At 35.6% G+C, this 17,821-nt stretch overlaps 1 protein-coding gene across 1 annotated transcript in view; it reads right to left on the bottom strand.

Annotated features, from left to right (window-relative positions):
• Window positions 1-12,618: 12,618 nt before the first annotated feature.
• LOC131775717 (ORC ubiquitin ligase 1) overlaps window positions 12,619-17,821 on the bottom strand; it is a 15,302-nt gene continuing 10,099 nt past the window's right edge. Inside the window, exon 6 of the mRNA XM_059091845.2 lies at window positions 12,619-17,012. Coding sequence (XP_058947828.1) covers window positions 15,917-17,012 — 1,096 coding nt within the window. The 3' untranslated portion in view covers window positions 12,619-15,916. The remainder of the gene's footprint in view (window positions 17,013-17,821) is intronic.

The following is a 17,821-nucleotide window of genomic DNA, read 5'->3' as shown; positions in this document are numbered from 1 at the left end:
ATTTGTCTGCATTTGATATGTTCTAGGCCAACATTTCCGTCATAGTGGTTTCAGAGGCCAAAGGATATTCCTTACACCTTTCCTACATAATTTTGATCTCTCTTTCTTTTGTTTTTTCATTTTTTTGTTCCTTCATGCGGTTTTCTTAGACAATAGCCGAAGTTAAGAATTATGCAAATAGCAAACCTTGTGTCATTCAGGTGTTACAGAATATGTACCATGTCCAATATTCAGAAACGTTTCCTGGCATCGTCTTTGGGGAAACGTTTCACGGTAGTTGGATTTGAATTATTCTGGACAAGACTGAGAAAAACTCTCTACTGAAATTAGATGTAATAAATTATTTTCATCTTTGTTGTCTCGAGCATTGATTTCTGACCTTTGAACACAGTGTTTCTCGAAAATGAGAGTAGAGAGAGAAAACGAGTAAGGACAAAAGCTCTCGACAAATCAGTGTGCCGCTCGAAAGTCTCTATGATAACTATCTTTGACATAATCTTTTCAGCGACACCTACTTTAAGTCTGTTCCATCATTTTCCATCGTATTCACTTCCTCTAGTTTTGCTAACCCCCCCCCCCCCACCCAACCCACACCCCAATTACAATGTTCGTCTACATACATAGAGCGGTATAAATGTTAGGGTATGGGGTAAAGGTGAATATGGGAAACTTTTTATTTTTTTTGTTACATTTGAGCTCAAAAAGGGACTTGTCCCATACATCTTGAAAAGGGGAAGTAGCATTTTCCAAAATTGTTTTCAAAACAACAATCATATTAAGTGAAACTTGGAAATCGCATGAAATCATTTGACACACTAATAACAACTTCATAACTCATTTCTTATGCTTTTATATTTCTCAATACTCTGACTCCTAAAAGTTTACTATTCCTTTTCCTACAATAAAAATGGATCAATAGAATTGTAATTGATTGTAATGTACAGTTAGTGAACCGAGTTCCTATCCTACAGTGAGCTGTAAATATAAAAATTAATGACAGAAGGTAATAATTACAAAATTGATGATGTAGAATTTCACCTAAGATTAAAAAAAACCTACATCTGAAGTAAAAATGTTTTTAAAACATGTATTAAAATCCTCACGAAAATTTTCTTGGGAAAAAGATTCTAATTTCTAGCTTATACATTTTTCCTCAAAAACAGGATTAAAACTATTCCTGAAGTTGTGTACAAGTGCCAGATAGTCTACATATGGACATATTCCAAAGTAGTACCTATTACATATGAAACTAAATCTTGAAAGACCTAAAACTTGCGGAGGCGAGTTTCAGTAGTATTGTTTTATTGCGGTCTTTGCAAAAAACCATGGGAAGCTATTTACCTCATGTACTTTTAGCAAATTATTAAAACTATTTTCAACCATGATGGAACATTGGGCTTATTGAAAAATTGGTAGATAACCAGATCATTCTACAGGATACAACCAGTCACATTTTCTGCGCAGCTGCAAAGTTCATATTTATACCCCTGTGACTGCGAGAGTATGTGGAGATTCAAGTTACTGACCTCAAAATTTTGTCTTACATAGCGGAACAGTCACTAAATGTGGTTTGTGTCTTTGACCGGAAGTTATTTCTCATTTGGCTAGTACGCTTTATATTTTGGTTTTTTCATAAAATAGATAACTTAATTATGAGCCTGTCTATATCTCTGAGTGGTAAGAAAAATTTGATATTTGATTGCAGTTGTACAAGTTAGCTTTTTATGATAAACCTGGTTGCTATACATATATAATATGTTTGTAATTCTGTATGTTTTAAGGCCATTTTATGTTAGCACGTACGTATTTTGAACGAGCTTTCCAGCTCACTAAACGCTACATGGGTAAATAAACGACTGATCAATGATTAATCGATTGATTGATTGATTGATTGATTTAAACAAAAATGATCTTGAATTAACTACTCTTATCATCTCTCATGCACGGTAACCGCTAGTTGAGTACATCTGGCTACTTGATTTTGTTTAAATCTTTTCTTAACACAGACCTTAAGCCTCTGAGATAGGTTCTACATTGTGTTAGATTGGAACATGGCACGAGCACAAGCTCGCGTTATTTTGGCGGGAAAAAAAGCGATAACCGTCAATATTTAAAGACGTATTTGTGCCAATATGGCGTAGATTCCAATACTTTAGCGGTATTTCTAGCTTTTCATTCAAGACAGGGCTCAGTTATAACAATGAGAAAGCTTCATCATCCACAAGTTTAAGATATTTATTTAATCAGTTTGCTCAACGGTGAAAAAAAAAAGAACCTACAAAGATTTGCCTCGCTCCGAAGATGTAGCTACGTATAGTAAGGAGATACGGGCTCTCCCTGCGTATACATAAGCTAGACTCTGAGCTGGAGCTTATCGATATCATAGCTGAAGAATACGTTAACTGCAATCAGTCAGAGATATCTAGTGCAGTGCTGATTCGTATGCAGAGCGTCGAGAAGTTGTTATAATCATTGGTTTATATATAGTCATGAATTCTACTCTCCTATGCCGGAATAACCAGGTAACACCGTGTCATCGATCAAGCAACAACGTCTTTGTTTCCTAACTTATATACAAATTCACCAATTGTCATCATATATTCAGAGCAAATAAACGAAAAATAAACACAACATATCACCATATTCCACACATGTTATGAAAAAGATTAATTCAACATAATATCGACATGAATAAGTTTTCTGTGATATGTTCTGAAAAACCTGACAGTTATTCTACGTAGCAAACACACTTCTCCTATTCAATGAATTTAGCAATTGCTTCGGTAGAACCATGCTCCGGCAGTGAAAAAATTTGAAGCTGCTCAAAACATCAAATGTTTAAGGAAAGGATAGGGTCAAGCTAAGGGCTAAGTCTTTAATGTAAGCCTTCCTCGCCAACTTATTTTAGATCACTCCCGTTTTCAGAGATGTCAGCAGGGTCTGGAAACAACCAGAGTTGTATTGCAACTTTTTGCTCATACGGACTCGCATGCGCTGTCTAAACTTTCGTTCTACACCTTAAGATTCGAGCAACACTTAAAGTGATTATATGTAACATAACAGCAATTTTCAATCGGTAATCGAAATTAATCCGGGATTACATTGGTTTTGCTTCACTTCACTATGTGATTTGTTCAGAAAACTCGTGCTCCATCATCTCAACCAATCAGATTCAAAACTTAAACCAGCCCAGTTTGATCACTCGCATTGTCGCACGCTTCGAGTAGTTTGCTTGTTCTCACAATACCACCTCATTTAGATACTTTCCTTTCTTTCAATTGGCCTTCGTTACTACTTTGGTTTATTTAGCGTTCCGATATCCAATAAAAATGCGTTCTCTGTATCCGCGTATAAGGGAGAATAGCCATGAGCCTCAAAAAATAAAAAAACAAAAAAAAACCGGGAGGCGTAACTTTTGAAATAAGACCTAAAGAGGGGTGTCACTCCCTTAGAATGACGGTCTCTCCCTCCCTCCCTCCCTCTCCCTCCCTCTCCCTCCCTCTCTTTCATTTTCTCTCTCTTGATGGTGCGTTATGATAAAGTTTGGTGTGAAGAAAGTCCCTCAAAGAGAATTCGCACCTTTGAGGCCAGGATACAGATCACTTCTCTATCACTGAGCCACATGCGACTTGTGAGCTGAAATTTCTGATCCTAAGACTTACAATAAAATACAGTTCAAGTCATTGCAGGTTTCCTGTATCTTAGGAGCAAAGTAACAGGTATACGGGGAGGGGAATGGCAACAAATCAGATCCAACAGATGTTTCGGTCGAAACATCACCGACAGGCAACATATTCGTCAGCTGACAAACTAATATCGTATCGGCTAGGGCACCATAAAGTTTGTCAAGGGGTGGTTTTTCCCGCTCCACGTAAATTTTCTACTTTTCTTTAGTTTATTAGAATCAATTCCTCATAGCTTGAAAGACTCTTTCCTACTGTGTTAATCCTGAGTATTGCTTTTCTTTTCAATCAAAGAAATATATATATAAAAAAGAATTGAGTTCCTCAAGGCACACTCATAGGCATTACTTAGTTGGTAAGAGTTTAATTTTCAAAAATCTAAAAATCTCAAACCCCTTCTTCCCAAGAAGTGCCTCGGACTTTTTTTTCAGTGTGGAGTGGAAGGTTACCACAGCCAAGGCAGTCACCAATCAAAAACATTATAAAAGTTTGCACTCCGTCAAACGAACTCGTTAACCTTCGAGTTAAAGGAATGATCCGCACAATTACTCAGGTTTACATAAAATGTTCTCTTTATCGCCACCGGCACGCTGCTCAAAAACTCCCGCATTATATTATATTTCTCTGCCTCGAAATATCGTTTACCAGTTGATGTCATTTTTTTTTTTATTTGACTCGCAAGGAAATTATTCCTTGGAGAAATAAGAATGGAACCCTATTTATGGAGTGAGTCCTGTTATCTCAGTATAATTTCACTTCATTTCGGCCAAAGTGCGAAAAAGGATATAACGGAATGACTGAAAGTTATTTTGAGTTTTTCTAATAGCCACTTCACGAGTAAGATGCTTTGTATCCATCGATGGTAAAAAGATGATAATGAACACGTGGAAAACTTAGTTTTCTAAGTTATTATCATAAACGTGGCGTGAAGGGTTACCACAGCCAAGGCAGTTACCAATCAAAAACATGTAAAGAGTTTGCGCTCCGTTAAACAAACTCGTTGACCTTCGAGTTAAAGGACTAATCTTACAATTACTCAGGGGATTAAAGAGATGCACATGCTGTAATTGGTTGACCGTACGTACCATCTTAACGAATTTACCTTTCCAGGCGAGGTTATTTCATTTTTGTAGCGTTAGTAAAAAAAAGAAAGGTTTTTAAAAAAACGCGGTTTGAAGTTGGAAAAAAACAAATTGTAGTTACTCTGATCATCATCTAAATAATGATAATTAAAAAATTGTACTCTAATTGCAGAATGGTAATAATTTCACCATGGGAGAAGATTCGGAACCACCTTAGATTTTTCATATGATCCGTATGATTAAGGGGGCTCTGATTTCCTGTCACTTAAATTTGTATCGCATATCTTTGGTCATGATAAGTAGATAGGCTCACCGAAGAAAGTTCAAGAGCCTTCCTGGTAACTCGCCAAAACAGCCGGCTAGTCTTTCTCTTGGCGTCTTAAAGGTCTACAGGTTTACATAAAATGTTTCTTTTATCGTAACCACCACGCTGCTCAAAAACTGTAAAATCTGCTGTATTGTGTCAACCTTAACTGACAATTTTAGGAACAAAATATTTCTACCTCGGAATATCGTTTACTAGTCAATGACATATTTTTTATAACTCGTAAGAAAAGAATTCTTTGGCGAAATTGGTGCTAAAGAAATAAGAATGGAACCCTATTTCTGATTTCCCTATTAAAAACTTTTCTTATTGTCTTGTACTTGCGTAGTCTTAGCTATTCATATTTGTCATTTTAAAAGACATTCGAGAGACTAAGTTTGTAAATATTCTGGCACCTGTCTCGTGAAAATGGATCGCCAGAGGACGTATTCTTTACTACTTTACACCCTAACATCAATGTTCACACTCTCAATACTGTTCTCTACACATTTTCTATGGTATTGATCAGGAGAATTTGCGTAACAATCAGAAGCTTCAGTTTCTTGGCGATTATTTCCTAGTTTCTCGTAACCTTAATGTTTAGTTCAGCATTTACACTTCAAGTGGTTAAAGTGCTTAGTATAAAAAAGTAAGTGAACAGAGTACGACGAGGCATGAATTTAAAATGAATAGCCGTCAAGACGATTCCATTTTTTTGTTTTAGATTTAATCTCAAATATGATAACCATGATAATCATAATAATTGGTTTTGTTTTGTTATGTTTTGTATTCTTTATTTTTTTTTTTTTTTTCAGGTGCAGCGGTACTTTCTCCCGATTTATTCAATTCTGATAAAGTACTGAAATTGCACCGGACTTGTTCAAGCGAGTAAAGAGCGTTGTGGAAGACGTTTTCTAAAATGATCTCAAACTGTTTTTAAAACCCCGTTATTCTTACAGAAAAACAAATATTGAATAGAAAAACGCAAACTGGGGTGGAGGGGAGATACTTTTCGTTAGCGATGTTAAAGAAATTCTTTTCCCGAAACGTCCCATACAATCCTCATAATAGTGTTAGTCGTTGAAATTCGTTTAGCGTATCAAAACCAAAATGTGACAGAAAGAATGAGGAATAAACCTTCTTTTCCTTTCAAGTAAACTTTAACAGAGGAGGTAAGAATCTATTAAAGTAATGATCAAAACAGAATAAAAAATAAAACGAGGGATAAAAAAAGTGTAGTGACTGACTAACCAAAACCTCTCTGAACTGACGCAGTGTTACTTCTTTAAGGAATACCTTCGGAAATGTAAACGTTTCCCCCAAATAGAGGCGCCCTTTCGATGAAGGTAACCGATACAAAGATGAAAGGAACCTTTTTCTATTCGGAGGAGGCGTTCCCTGAATAAGGAAGTTAACTAAAGGACGTGGATCGAAAGTTGCGTAGTGTAGTTTCAATTTGGCAATGTCTAAGTAATTTCTTAGAGTAACTGATGTTCCAAACATTTCCAACAAAAAATATAGGGCTAACTCTTTTATTTACATGCATGTCATGTTTGCCAGCAAAACCCAAGTTACCCTATTAGAACCCTCTATCCTTAAATAATGCAATCTGAAATCTAAATTTACAATAAAAAAAACATAGCTATAACTAACAACTTTGAATAGCACACTTGTCTATCTTTGTAATGTGAAAATACGAAATTCATCTCCGTAACTCAATCACAAATCAATTTTTAAGTTAAGAAAATCATTTGACGCATCATTCCGATTTTTAGAACTGTAAAAGACCTCGTGCACAGTAGAATTATTTAACTCTAGTATGCTTACCATTTCAATGGAGAAACTGAAACGATTTTAATCTTTCCCTACTACAATGAAGTTAAGTTCAGCGTAGCTGAACTTAACTTCATTGGAACTGACTTAAGTTTTTAAACACGGCCATAATCATCGAGGAAAAGAAAACGTTTGGTATTAGTATGAATATTTTGCTTCTCCTTCGGTGCATTTTTATAGTTTTAATCGGATATGATAATTTTCATTAACTCCAATTTTTCGCATATCAATTTATCTGTTTGTCCTTGAAATGTCAGCCTTTTAGGCTTATCTTCCTCTAGATATTCTTACACCCTTTAAATGAAAAATTAATTAATCCAAAATGGTTTTGCAGAAGAAGTTATATCTTAGAAGAATTAGTTGAATCTTGGGTTATACCTTGAGAAGAGAAACTAATGTTTTTGTTTAAGGCGACTTCAAACACCGAGCCGAATGAATAATTAACGAAAAACTAAGACTATTTCGGCAAAAATTTATATATGGTTTCATAGGTGAAGTTTAACAAACCCCGCCGAGTGGAATTACTGTATATTTACTTCATTACTAAGGAAATTTTCCAAACACGGAAATTAGTGGTTGATTCAGACCATCGAATTAATAGTCAACATTATTATCAGAAGCTGATATACAGCCGATCAAAACAGCTTTGCATGTATGTAAACTTCAGTTGTCAATGGTCGTGTTAATGCTCCGGTATCCTGTTACCCGCTCCACCTTATTTTTTTAAAGTGCATAGCATTGTGTTCTTGTTTTATTAATTTTTTTTTCACGCGATGGCATTTCCGCGTCGGGTGTAGAAGATTCCAAAGGACCTGCGCTCCATCAATACTGATCCAATTTCGTTTTCTGTATCTCAAACAGAAGAACTTGAAATTACCGTTGAAGTTAATTTTTAGAAACAACATCAAGCCTTTACAATCAATCGCTGGATGCCATGATTCAAATGTATCTATTTTGACCGTAACGACGGTTATTAAAAAAATTGAAAAGTTTGGAGAGAAAAACAGCCACGTAACTTTAAAGAAACGAATGGATTTCACTTTTTCCTTAGGATTACAAATATTCATACGGATAAAGTCTTCGAAATGACAACAAAATTCCAGAAAACTTTTAATCGGAGTTTTACTTTTTTCTCTTTTTTTTTGGAGGTGGGGGTGCATTTTTGTAACGATTTTGAAATTTCCGGTGCATTTGAGATGAATTTTTTTGTTCTTTACTTAATTAAGGGAAGGTGTTTAGTGCTTCTCAGAATGTGGGAGACTCAATGAATTTGTAATATTGACCTATTTACACAGTCAACTTAATAACTGCCAATGGATGCCATATGCACTGCTAAAAGCAACAAACCTCCCATTATGTTTTAAATTTTTGATAACTTTCAAAACCGTTTTTGCATCTTAAACAGTTAACTAGAAAAAATTGTTTCTTCGGTTTTCTTTGTCTTTTTAACTTTAATTTTATTTTTCCTCGTACTATCCTTAGGTAGTCAATATATAGAAACGAGATTTTATATTATTATAATGTTCTACACTCTACGAACGCAAAACGATCAATTCATATTAACAAAAACTCTGAATGGGTATGAGATTCATTAACCATTCACGGAAAACATCGGGGTTGTTAAGATAGAAAAAGCAATACGTACACCTCGTATTTATGTTGCTTAGGCTCAAAAATCTCTCCTCACTGAGTAAAGATGATCCAGCCCTTTAGTTTTAACTTCGTCTTATTGTAGATGATCGCATTTTGGGGCGGAGTTCATTTTAGCTCGATTTCATAGAATCAGCCATGCGACTTTTCAAGGTAATAGAGATAGCCTGGTTTTTCCCTTAGTTAACTCCCTATTTAGAGACTTGGAAAAAATCATAATTCTCTACTAACCTCCTAACCTGAGATGACCCTCCATGACCTGGAAATACCAGTTTTTAAATCGCAAGTTCTCCCGTTAAAATCCTCCTTTTGGTAATCATGGCCTGACGTAAAATATCAACCCATATCAGCTCCGGGCAATCGTCCTGAATCAAAGAATTGCTTTTTACTCTCGCCATGCCCTTTAAAAAGTGCCTTTCCTGGTAACCATGAAAAAATGAGCGACATGTTCCATACATTTGTCCTTAATTTGGACTGTGGTGTTCGAACTTTTTTTGGCGGCGAACGGATTTCGCCTTCTGCTCGTGCGGGTGGTTACGGAGAGAAGTAGGCAAAACATTATTAAAAATTTGTGAGTAATGGCTTTTTGTGAGCCTTTGCGAGTATAAAAAATTAACGCGTGCTGTCTAGTTTTTATGGCAGACAAACACACCTGTATAAATTGTGAATGAAATTCGACTCCAGTTCCTAACAGTTTTTTCAAACAAATAAAACTTGAAAGTAAACGAACACTAGGTCAAATTTTTTTGAAATGCCTGCTCAGATCATCAAACCGCATTGACAAATTTTGTCTTTGGTCTGGTTTTAGTGCATTTTGGTCATCTTTGATCTCTGTTTCGCGACGGGCTGTGTAATTGTGTACTCAAAGTGAAAAGTTTAGAATCATTTGCTCATAATAAATGATTAAAGGGCACCTGTTGTATAAGAAATTGTGAATAAATTTTGAAGGATACTATATGACAGGGAGTGATCTCTGCTTAGTGAAACTAAACCCAATTTGACTTTTCTCTGCCCCCATTTAGAATAAGCCTCACAGGTGTATTAATGATTACTTCGATTTCGTGGCTTCCCATAGTCGGTTCATGTTGTTCTAATTCTTTCGCCGCAACGTATTATTGCTTATTAAATAATAATGATTTTCAATTCTTCGTTCTGCCGTGCTGAAGAATTATCTTCAATTTGAGAGATTTCAGGCCACTACACGAGCTTTTACGTTGTTGAAATCGCCCATCCACTTCTGGTCAAACTTCACCTCAATCTTTCCTAATATCCCCAAGTTTTAACAGTGTAAAAATAAAATTTAATACAGATTCGTTAAACAGACATGCCTGTATATTTTTTTCATGTTTTCATTGTTTATCAACGAGACTGTAGCAAGATACGAATAAAGATTCATCGAAATATAATTACGCGCTTCCCGCTCGAGTTTCGCCGCTAAATAGATCTCTTAGTGTTAAAAAAAATTCCCTTGTTCCTCATTGTTAAAAATAGATAAAAGTTTCCACGGGAAGATTACGCGATTTCCATTGCACAATTAGTTTGCAAGAAACTTTTCCCTGAGTTATTTTCGATTCGATTTTGGGCTTGTAAGCCGTAAAGCAACGTCTTCAGTCATCCCAAAAATTGAAAAACCTAGATAAATTGAGCGTCAACGCCAAATATTCCGAAATTCTTCGTTTTCTTGCACAAAAATTGAAACTTGTTTGATCGAGACACATAAATTATCCATTTCTGCGTATTCTTCAATATTTTAACCAAAAAAATGAGGCTTCATCTCATCATGGTTAAACATTTTTCATTCGTCATAATAAAATAATATAAAGTCGCGTACAGTGTGTTTAATATGCATCGTCGTGTCAACAACACAGCTCACCTGGATAGGAAACTGAGACATCTTTCTGTAATTTTTTTTTATACACAATAACATATTACTTGTTATATGCTTCTAACAAGGTCCATACACTAGATCTGTTACAACTGCATCCGTTCCTATCAAAAATAGTGCCAGATTTTTTTTTATTTTATTTCAGCAAATTTTATGCTACAAGTTCTGTCCTACAAACATGTCTGTGCAGTTTTGAAGACCCAGTTCTCATAGACTTTCTGCGATTCATGAGGAAAGTTTTAATGGAGGTAATTTGTTTAAAACGATATTTGTTAAACCTCTGCGTCTGAATTCGTTTTTTGCTGTCTCACATTAAACCAAAAACGACTTTGAATACTTGTGTTCTTAATGCCATTTAGTTCAAGTGATTTGAGTTTTTACCCATAGTGTGTAGTCAGGGAGCAAATGATCACGAGGAAAGATGGACTTACTCAGACGATTACGTTCGGTGAAAGAAATTTTTTTATTCTATTTTACTTGGAGCCGTCTGCTTTCACGCAGAGCCTTCTCTAGAACTAAGTCAGACTAATTTAACGATGAAATGTTGGTCCGTGCTGCAGGATCGAAAAATACAGCAACGCTTATCAAGTTTTTCTCCCAGTCAATCCTGGTTTGAGTTTGAGCACGTTATATAGTAGACTACAAAAAGTAGCGGAAGTGAATCACACGCCTTTTGTGTACAACCGAACGAAACAGATTAAAATTTTCATTCCGCAAATAATGTGATTTTAGAATAGGTGTCTAAACGGGTTCTCGAAACTCATAAATTAGTGAAAACCATGGCTCTTAAGGATTGCCTCACGAATGAAAATAGGTAAATAAGACCATTAGAAAATAATGGTTGAATTCCTTTCGTTTGTAACAGACTTATTTGTGAAGGTCAGAAATTAAGTGCTCTCCGCTCGAATAAAACAGCCGCCAAACGGTGAAAATTGAAGACAAATATTCATTGGAAGATAAAAAGCGCGCGAAATGGTGTGGATTGCTCGGTCCCAGGACCCCGAAATGCAATGGCGCTCGTCGATTGTTATCAGAAGGGTGCTGCCATGTTTTTGTAATCTGACGAAACGTGAGGGTGACCGCCCATTTATTCCTCTGTTTTAGACGAAATTACATATAAAATCGACTTTTGAGTACTCTTCCGGTGATATGAAAGAATGTGGAATATTCTTAATTTTGGCCATCGTTAGTGCTAGAGGTCAAACGCTTTGAGCAAAAGGAGATCTTTAACTCCGGCTCACTATGATATTACAATCAGCCAGATTCTTCTAGAATTATCTGTTTTATGGCTTACATGAATCGCATTGTGTTATCTCCGCCAAATTCTGTTGAAGCAAGGTACGGACAGCATAAAAATTGGTTGACTCACATCTTTCAATTGTTTAATGATAGCTTGGTGTTCAAATCTTGAGTGAAAAATGATCAGTCACGTGAACTTTTGGGCAAGTAAGGATCGATATCTTTTAAGTTTTAACATATTTCCGGTCGTTCCAAAAATAGGGAAATGAATACATCGTCATTAAAATTTTCTTTTAGTGTCTTTAAGCATCATTCACAGAGCAGGAAATGTTCGTTCATGGGTAAATCCAAGAATTTTTTGATGGGGCGTTGGGGTTGGGAAGAGTGAAAACTATGATTCAGGAAGCCTTTTTTCAACGTTGGAGCTAAAAAAGAATCCAGAAATAATTCAAGGCGACTTAACTTTAAATACTTCATATAGAGTAATAGAATTCGATCTTGTCGTAGTGAAATCTTGGTGTTGGACGAGAAGTGGGAAAAAGCCCCTCAATCAACTCTTGAGGACACCTCTACAAACTAGGGATCATCCACAGAAATGTTCGAAAGCTACTCGGGAGACTTTCGAACGTCTTCAGATGTGACCGGGTTCATAACGATAGCACTCTGAGGATAAAAATGTCTATTGGTAGGTCAAAGTTTAAAGCAACAACGCTGCTAAATCACTGGTCAAAATCGAGTAGGGAGAAAACAGACCATAACAGAAAAATGAAATGAAAAAAGGGGTAAAGATATGGAAATAAGTTGGAGAGACCCTTAATTTTAAAGGCAGAAAAACTGGAAGAGCGGTACGAAAATAAACAGGTGCGTAAGGCATGCCACCTTCATACCATCTGAGGGAAGATAAAGGGTCGAACTCTTCATGAACATGTTGTAAAGAATCAATACGCTGAAATTCTTTCTTGTTTAATGACCTTCGTCAATAAAATTACAAAAATGCCTTTCTAGCCTTTGCTTTAAACATAAAGCATTCTTTAAGCATGACCTAATTAACATACAGTTATATCCGGACATTAACAGTTGTAAAAACCTTATCACAAAAAAGATTCAAATTTGAATCCTACAAGGGCTTTGGAGAGAAAATCAACATATTCTTTAATAGACAAGAGGAAAAATAGACTTTGATTTCTAGGTTTTGCATATGTTAAATGGTAATTCATGATTCTTCCCAACCTTTCAGCTGAATTTGAACTGTGATGAAGGTGCTCTGAGATAGACTTCAACACAGAATCACTTAAGGGTTAGCATAATTTAGCAGAAATTGTGAGAGAAGCGTTCATTACATTAAACAAAAAGGAACCCACTAAAAAGGCGGGGAAGAGAGAAGGGGAAGAGAATTGTAGCCTCTCCATTTAGTTACACTACTGTAGGAAAGTTCATTCTCAAATATGGTAGCCTTAAAGTTCATGGCTAACTAGTGTTGAGAAAATGGTGTTCCATCCAAACAATACCCATTGTTTGATCATCTCCTTACTCCTTATTTGCTTTCTGTGAGACAATTTGTCAACATGAGGAAAATATCTGTAATGATCCCTCCTATGAGAAAAGGGGTAACCCTTTTCATCAACATGCAATTTTCCTGCAATTCCCAGATGTTACCTCACAAACAAGATATGAGAACAAACAAACTTATCAGTCAAAAAGGTTATATCATGACATCACACCAAATTCTCCCATCTAGTTAACTAGAAAATATATGGATTTCAGTGGAGAGAATTAACCATTGTATCTTGGGCATTAAAAGCTCACACCAATGTAAACCAATTTGTCTATCATACCAGTAAAAGTTCATTGATACCCTGCAGCTCAGCTAAACAAATTAACGTTGCTAAGAACAAGTTTGTAACACTAATCATATGATAAGGTTTTCAAATTACTCTTAAAAATTTCAACAGTGACTTCAAGTACAAGCCAGAATCTGTAAATATATTTAGTATAAGTTACAAGAAAATTACCCCTCCTTAATTTACTATCACCATAGAGTACCAGACCATTCTTGGAGGGGGTTTCGTGATATTTTGATGTTAGTGAACTAAAGACCCGTTTTTTTTTTAATCTACAGGACATTACAGGGACTCTCTCCAAGTCGCTCCTGAGCCTCAGAAAGGCCAGAAATTAATGTGCTCTTCTAATGCCATAATTCTCAGCTACTATAACTTTACTGTTGTTGCAAGGTCAAGAAAAATCTGAACAAAACTTCTAACAGTAACTATTGCAATCAATTACGCCGCTTCACAAACTCAAAATTTCTTAGAATTAAAATGCATATGGAAAGAGATTTTCACTGGATATTTTTGCTTAATCAAGGAAATCATTAAGAACAATAAACTACAAAACATAGCATATTCAAACAAAATTTGAACTCTGTAAATTTAAATCTGGCTTATTTTATAACAGCTTGATAACAATGCATATATGTCTACTGACGTTTAAATTTGAAGGTTGTGTGGGCATGCAAGTGATTGTAATTGTCACAAAATCAAAACAATAGTTAATTGACTTGTCTTTTAGACTGACACAGTTATCCTTCTTTTAAAGAAGTTGTCAGATTTAACCTAACTATAATCTACTGAATACACATATTCACTAAATATTAATAACTTAATCTTTTAGCGTTCATAAATGAACTGGAATGAAGTCTACTTTGAGTCATTAATATAAATGTAGTGGAAAATAATAAAACACAACCATTGTATTTGCATAAAAAAATTATTGTGGTTTGGATAAGAAAACCTTGTTCCCCTAGGTAACACTATATGAGTTTCAAATATCATTCAACTGTTACAAATTATTGTTCAAAATGAAAAAGTGACCTTAGTTTTTGCGGAGGATTTTTTAAAACAATTATGGCAGTACTATTAGGAGCTCAATCATTTTGGTAGATTGATAAGTTAGATCAATGTTAGTATCTTAGCTCCTGTCCACCCTTCCCCCCTCCCCTAACCCTACAACAGTCAACTGATAACAACTTAGAATCTTGATGTTAGGTTTGGGGAGGGGTAGGTGGTGCACAGTTGCTCAGATACTGACATTGATCTGATAAGTGTAAAAGATTTTTGTTGATGTTAGGTACAAACTAAGTAAGATGTTTGAAAAACATATTTTTTTCTTTGATGAGTATGTCACCATAACATACTAAAACAATTGTAGACTAAGATAATAGAATTTCCCACTGAGGATTCAGACAACTAGCAAAATTTTCCCCTTCATTTTCTGCTAATAAAACTACGTCACCAAGAGTCAAAATCTTTTGATTTTGCTACATGTCAACAAAATAATTTTGCATGAAACGAATCAGTTTGTTATGTTACCAAAAAAATAACATATGATGAAAGAGGCTGTTATATTTCTCTTCTTACACAAACACAATTCACTAAATTTTAAAAAAATTCTTTCAAATGAGTAAAATTTAAATAGTCCTTTTGCAACAGTTGGTTACTTGACAAATGGCAAACTTCCTGTTGGAGTGTAGAAAGATCATGTTTCATTTAGCCAGAATACATATCCAAAGACAAAATTCCACTTAAAGTCTCTGATCAGTTGAAAATGTGGCAATTTTCCTTCAATGAAATTTCCAATTACCACATGCTACAAAAAAATTCAGATCATTGTATTTAAACCAAAAACTAAGGTTATGCGATAAACTGTTGCAAAAAGCCTTTTTAATTAACCTCAGGCATACCCACAGTTCATGAAATAATGTTGTTCTTCTAAAGGTCCAAAATAGTCCAGAGAGAAATGTTTGAATTATTTGATTCTTCAGATTGTTTGTTAAAATGATGATGTTAAGGGAAAAAAATTCAACACAAACAGAAGAAACTCTGTGAATTAATAAGGATAATCAACATATTCTGGTGAATGATTGTCATTAACTCTCTAGCTGTTACTTTCTAAATTAATTTTTTCCTCTCCCTCTTTACTTCATTTCAATACTGTACATGCTCATCTAAAAAAATACACATCATCTTTACAAATAAAAACCACTTGATCCTACTTTGCAGCACTATTAATGTATAACTTTTTTCAATAACTTAATAAGTAAATAATATATACAACATTAATAAAAGCATGATTTACAATAAATTAAAATTATGAAATAACTCCTCTCACCTGGTAAAAAAACTTACATTGTGCTTTCACATGATATGAAAAAAGATTCTTAAAGAATGAAGTGGTGGTGCAATCAATTAATTTTTTTCTCCTCTTTATCCTCCTCTTCAGCATCTGGGAATTCATCTGAGTCAAGTCTTGGCTTCTTGGCAGTGGTTTCGTCTTCATTATCTACCTCAATTTCTGACTTTATTTTAGCTAGTGAAAAGGTACGGAAACAGGGGGACTCACCCTCAGTAAGTTCTGCATCTCTATTGAATGTTGGTGGGGGAGAGGAATTTTCCTGTGAAGCTGAATTGCTGGGTGATTCCTCGTCTGGTGCAGGAGTAAATAAATCAAAATCAAGTGATTTTGCATCAAGCGATTTTCTTTTTCCTCCCTCAGAGCTGGTTGGTGAACAAGATCCAAGATCTCGCAAAAGTTTACCAGGCTCCAGTGATTCTCTTTGCCTTGCTCTTCGCTCACTCATCATCATCAATCTTCGGCTTGCTGTGAACATATTGAGGTTTTCTTCCAATGCAGGCTTCTCCTGTCGCCTGCTGGAAGGGTCGCCAAGTAACAAAAGCTCACCTCTAGATGGAGGTCGATCAAGAGCTTCTCCTTCCACTGGCTCAAGAATGTTTAGTGAACTTGTGAGAGGCCCAGGAGGAATATCGAGGTCTTGACCATACAAGCTGACTTCAGAGCTACGTCTGGAGCTCAAACCTGATTCCCTTTCTTCTCCTCCATATGAAGTAGTATTATCTAAGGAGAACCTTTCACTGCTAACTGGTGCTAGGATGGGGGAGTGACCATTGGAAGTGATATTTTCATTATCACTTGCAGTTGAAATCTTTTTCTTTAGACTACTGTCAACAGGAGGACTTGCATCTTCAGGTGGACTGGGGTTCTCAACATCAATAACATCTGAGCTTTTACTACTTTTACTCTTCTCTGATGGATCTTGGTCATCTGCGAGACTTGTTATTGTACATGAAGATGGTACAGGGCTAGTTCTAAGATGTGCCCTTTTAAGTTTGGAGGAAGCTGGCCCTGAGGATGACTCCAGCTTGTTTGTTAAATCCTCTATATAGGTGTCACTCCTTCGAAGTGCCCTTCTAAGCTGTTGAACCTCACGTTCATACTGACCCACCTTTGTCTGAAGACCAGCCATTGTGTAATGACTGTACCTTAAGTAGAAAGAACAACATACATTAATTTTTCTAAAAAATAGCCTCCAATCAAGCATGCATGGTGTCCATGACCCCCTCCCTCTATTTTTGTTTGTTTGTTTTTTTTGTTAAATGACCAAAATTCTGGAAGACATGCGGCCAGCCACAACCACTGTCCTTTCTCAAGGGAAGAAGAGATAGGACTTTGGGAATAAGGAGGGTTGAAAGTCAGTTGATGGTGAAAAATTATTCACAGAAATGGAGGTCAATAGTGGTGAATATTTACCAAGCCCTGAAGCAGCAAAGCAAAGCAAATATCCACCACCTTTGCTGACACTGTGGTAAATTATTGTTTTAATGTAAACCACACAGAAACCAAAAAAATTATTTTATCATATTTCAATATACCAGAAAATGGTCTGGAACTAAATTGTTGACCCATTATTTTGTCCCTTGAGCTGCTCAGAGATGAAAAGTACCAGCTCATCATGTCTGAACCAGCCAATCAGTTTGTGAAAAAAGCATTATTCACCTGCACAGTACATACTAATGAACATCATCTTATGATTGAGACAGTGCAGTTCAATAGGTCTAATCAACTAATTCAATTCCTTTATCACTGGTCCTGTCATGTCTGAAATTAAATACTGGTGGTATCCAACCAGGCATTCTCCAGAATAATATTGGGGACTAGTAAGGACTAATGTTTACTCTGACAGTAGGTACTACTGTTTACTCTGACTATCAATTTAGATGGCCATCAATATGGAAGATCTCCCTCAGAGAAATAATTGTAAATGTACAGAATATATAACAGGAATTGCTGC

Source organism: Pocillopora verrucosa, chromosome 14, assembly GCF_036669915.1.
Source record: "Pocillopora verrucosa isolate sample1 chromosome 14, ASM3666991v2, whole genome shotgun sequence".
NCBI lineage: Eukaryota > Metazoa > Cnidaria > Anthozoa > Scleractinia > Pocilloporidae > Pocillopora > Pocillopora verrucosa.
The sequence above is the reverse complement of the archived record's forward strand: the minus strand, read 5'-3'. Positions and strand labels throughout refer to the sequence as shown.